Source organism: Cyprinodon variegatus, unplaced genomic scaffold (genome assembly GCF_000732505.1).
Source record: "Cyprinodon variegatus isolate N-32 unplaced genomic scaffold, C_variegatus-1.0 Scaffold891, whole genome shotgun sequence".
NCBI lineage: Eukaryota > Metazoa > Chordata > Actinopteri > Cyprinodontiformes > Cyprinodontidae > Cyprinodon > Cyprinodon variegatus.
Window position 1 is genome coordinate 290,235 of NW_015151344.1, and position 4,231 is coordinate 294,465.

General features: G+C 42.9%; 1 protein-coding gene across 1 annotated transcript in view; it reads right to left on the reverse strand.

Moving 5' to 3' along the window:
- Positions 1 to 4,231, reverse strand: part of LOC107099635 (solute carrier family 13 member 1-like) — a 35,499-nt gene that overhangs the window by 8,729 nt on the left and 22,539 nt on the right. The window contains exon 12 of the mRNA XM_015397848.1: positions 2,106 to 2,197. Within this exon, the coding sequence (XP_015253334.1) occupies positions 2,106 to 2,197 (92 nt within the window). The remainder of the gene's footprint in view (positions 1 to 2,105; positions 2,198 to 4,231) is intronic.

Here is a 4,231-nt window from a genome sequence, read left to right on the forward strand (position 1 = left end):
CTTTTTGTAACTTTGTATCGTCCACCAGGTCCTTACTCTGAATTTTTAGATGAGTTTTCAGAGTTCCTTGCTGATTTGGTATTAAAAACTGACAGGGTCATCATAGTGAGATTTTAACATCCATGCTGACATTGAAGGCGATAGCTTAAGAGCAGCCTTTAATGCTATCTTAGACACTATTGGCTTTCTTCAAAATGTGAATAGTCCCACATTCTCATCTTCATACTTTGGATCTTGTGCTGTCATACGGCATAGAATGGGAAGAAATAACATTATTTCCTCACAACCCTGTCCTCTCTGACCGCTTTCTAATAACCTTCAGGACCTGTGCAGATGAGCTCTGTCAGGTCCTCAGCTACATGTACAACCTGAGCCTCAGCCTGGGGGTGGTCCCCACTCTGTGGAAGACCTCCTGTGTGGTTCTGGTTACCAAAACGCCACACGGCAGGGACCCGGCCCACTTCAGACCAGTCACCCTGACCTCTCACCTGATGAAGACCATGGAGTGCCTCGTCCTTGCCCACCTTTGCTCCGTGGTGAGCCCCACCCTGGACCCACTGCAGTTCGCCTACCGGCCCAACAGCGGAGTAGACGACGCCATCATCTACCTGCTGCAGCGGGCGCTCACCCATCTGGAGACCACTGGGAGCGCTGTGAGAGTCATATTCTTTGACTTCTCCGGCGCTTTCAACACCATCAGTCCGGTGCTGCTGAGGGGGAAGCTGGAGGACGCTGGGGTGGACAAGCATCTAGCTGACTGGACCACCAACTACCTCACTGACTGTCCTCAGTACGTGCGGCAGGGCACCATCCTGTCTCCATTTCTTTTCACTCTCTACACCTCGGACTTCACCTACAACACGGACAGCTGCCACCACCAGAAGTTCTCCGATGACTCGGCCATTGTGGGCTGTGTGTCTGAGGTCGACGAGCTGGAATACCGGTCGGTCATCATGGACTTTGTGGACTGGTGTGAGAGAAACCATCTGTCTCTGAACACCAGTAAGACAAAGGAGATGGTGATCGACTTCAGGAGAAGACCACCACCCCACCCCCCATGAACATCCATCCTTAAAACCTTCTCTGACTCTGTGGTGGCCTCAGCCCTCATCTACGCTGTCGTCTGCTGGGCCCCTGGCAGCTCAGAGCGGGACAGAAAGAGGCTGAATAAGCTTGTGAGGAAGGCCACTTCTGTCCTGGGCAGCCCTCAGTGGAGTAAGTGGCTGAGAGGAGGATGCTGTCCAAACTCACATCCATCATGGACAACACCTCTCACCCCCTGCACCAGACGGTAGAGGAGCTGAGCAGCTCCTTTAATGAAAGACTTAGACACCCTGTCTGTAAGAAGGAGCGCTACCTATGGTAGCGCTCCTTCCTGCTGACACCAGACTCTATAATAATGCACTATAACCACAATAACTCCTGTAAAAACCACTGTGCAGCTGTAATATAGTTTTTTATCTATTGACTGTGCAACATTCTGTGCTATATGCTGACTGTGCAATATATGTGAATAGAATAGTCATACCACTACCTCACCGTTGCTCCTTACCTACTACACCATAACGTAAAATAAAGTAAATCCACCAGTATATAAGCCATCCTGATTGTACATATGACACCTCAAATCTCTGTGCTACTCCCTTGTATTTTTATTTTTTTATTTCTTATTGTCATTTTGTTTTTTAATGTGTGTGATACATGTACACTTGCACCTTAATCCTTATTTATCTTGATATACTGTATATATATTGTTTATCTTAATGCACCGTTTTCCTCCTTGTTTGAACCTTCTTTAATTACTATGTCAATATGTGACCAGTGAATTTCTGCGCTGTGAGATCAATAAAGCTCACCTAATCTAATCTAATCTAATCTGATTACTTTAACAGAGTTCTCCTCCCCCATAAGAAGGTTCAATTTTAGTAGATCATTGTCAGATAGTGCAGTTATAAATTTTAAAGAATCTGCTTCACTTTCTCTCTTCTGTGTCGCTGAGCAGTGCTGCAGAGTGCAAAAGTAAATCTTTTTCTTTTTATAATATTTAAAGAAGATCATTAAATATAAAAACAAATCAAGTTTATGTCAACATTAAATGCTGTTACCATATTTCTTGTCGGGTCCATGGGTGGGAACGATGAAAAATAAGAGACCCAGCACCAGGGCCACAGTAGCCTCTGTGATGTAGCCGGTGTGACTGTCGGAATGAAGAAAAAATAAATGAACGGGGTTAGAAATAAATACAGCATTTTTAATGTTTGTTTTAAGATGATCCAGGTATTATGGGTAAATGTTTTCAGTTCCAAGCAGTTTGTGACTTAAACGGAACTTGACGAATAATCGTTCTGACTTTGTTTTCTATCCCTGTTATGTGGAACAATGGCCCTCATGGAACATTTTCATATTCTTGGCGTATATTTCTCTTAATTTTTCTCCTATTGGGGGCTTTTGAAAATGTGAAACCTCAGATTCAACAAATGCTCCTAACTTCAACAAATTATCATAAAATATCCTTTTAAATCCGATGCAGTCCACCAGAGTGTATGTAAGGTGGGTTCAGGATAAATGTAAATCTGCATAATTACCACCCTGATAATTCCATATAAGGCTTTGAACTCCCATCTTAATGAACACACAGGTGTTCACTCAGGTGGGAATGACATTGAACTTTGCTTCTGTCAGTTAGCTCCAGGGCAGCTGTGGCTAGTATGTAACTCACCACCATCAGTGTGTGGGTGAATTTCTGAACGTAGTGTAAAGCAAGTCCTCTGGCTTAAAAAGGGCTTTATAAGTACAGGGTAGGGGTGTAAATAATAATCATTTTGTATTGATCCATCGATAAACCGATCCGATGCATCGACGAGTCTGCAAGAGTAGCGACTCATGTTTTTTTTTGTTTTTTTTCCTCCGGTCTATTTTCATTTATTTGCTCCTGGACGTAATTCTCCCTCCCGTGCTGCGGTGGCGCTAAACCTATTTTGCCCTCCTTCCTCGCTTCCTGGTTATACTCGCCACAGTAGTGTGTCGCAGTGAGCTTGACACAGACATTTTTGATTATGCCAAATATTGAAGTGTGGTCTGCGCTATACACTGTGGGTCTAGTTACGGCCGAGGCGGTGAGGAAGTGGGAGCGAGTTTAGTCCGAGGACGGAGGGACATGATGGCGAAAAATAGCGGGGATCCAAGTGTCCAACTGATCCAACTGATTTTGTGCAGTATTGTTTGATGCAAGGCCTTTCCGAATCTATAACTCAGGGGCATTATTATTTTAGTGAATGAGGTTTTAATAGGCCTAGGTGGAGAACAACTTTTCTACTTCTGTTATTTGCTGTTGTTTCTCAAATAAAATGTGTAACGATATTACAGCTTTAATTGATTTATTTCAAATTTGAAACACTATCTAGCCTGTAAGGTAAAAAAAAAAAAATGAACCAATTAATCGAATCGTATCGTATCGTGGTGTATTCTTGAGTATCGAAAATACTCGAATCGTTGGGTTAGGAAATGGATACTGAATCGAATCGCCATGATGGGTGTGATTTACACCCCATAGTAAAGGGCCATTTACCATGAGGGAGAAAAACTTTAAAGCTTCACAGATAAAGGTCGTGCTGAATGGCTGCTGTGCAGCATAATCAAAAGAGCAGTGAAAGGTCGAGCAGCGGGGAATAGATTGGGAGAGCAGTAAATGCTGTGGTTGCACTGTAAAATAAAAAAATTAAAACAATATCATCTGCTCTCCATCTCTCACAGATGTTAACGGATGAATTCAGAGCCAAACATCCAGATGTTAACGGATGAATTCAGAGCCAAACATCCAGATGTTAACGGATGAATTCAGAGCCAAACATCCAGATGTTAACGGATTTATTTACAGCCAAAGATCCAGACGTTAACGGACGATTCCGAGCCAAACATTAGGTGTTAATGTATGAATTCAGAGTGAAACATCCAGATGTTAACGAATTAATTTAGAGCCAAACATCCAGACGTTAACGGATGAATTCAGAGCCAAACATCCAGATGTTAACGGACGATTCCGAGCCAAACATCAGGTGTTAATGTATGAATTCAGAGCCAAACATCCAGATGTCAACGGATTAATTTAGAGCCAAACATCCAGACGTTAACGGATGAATTCAGAGTGAAACATCCAGATGTTAACGGATTAATTTACAGCCAAAGATCCAGATGTTAAGGGATTAATTTACAGCCAAAGATCCAGATGTTA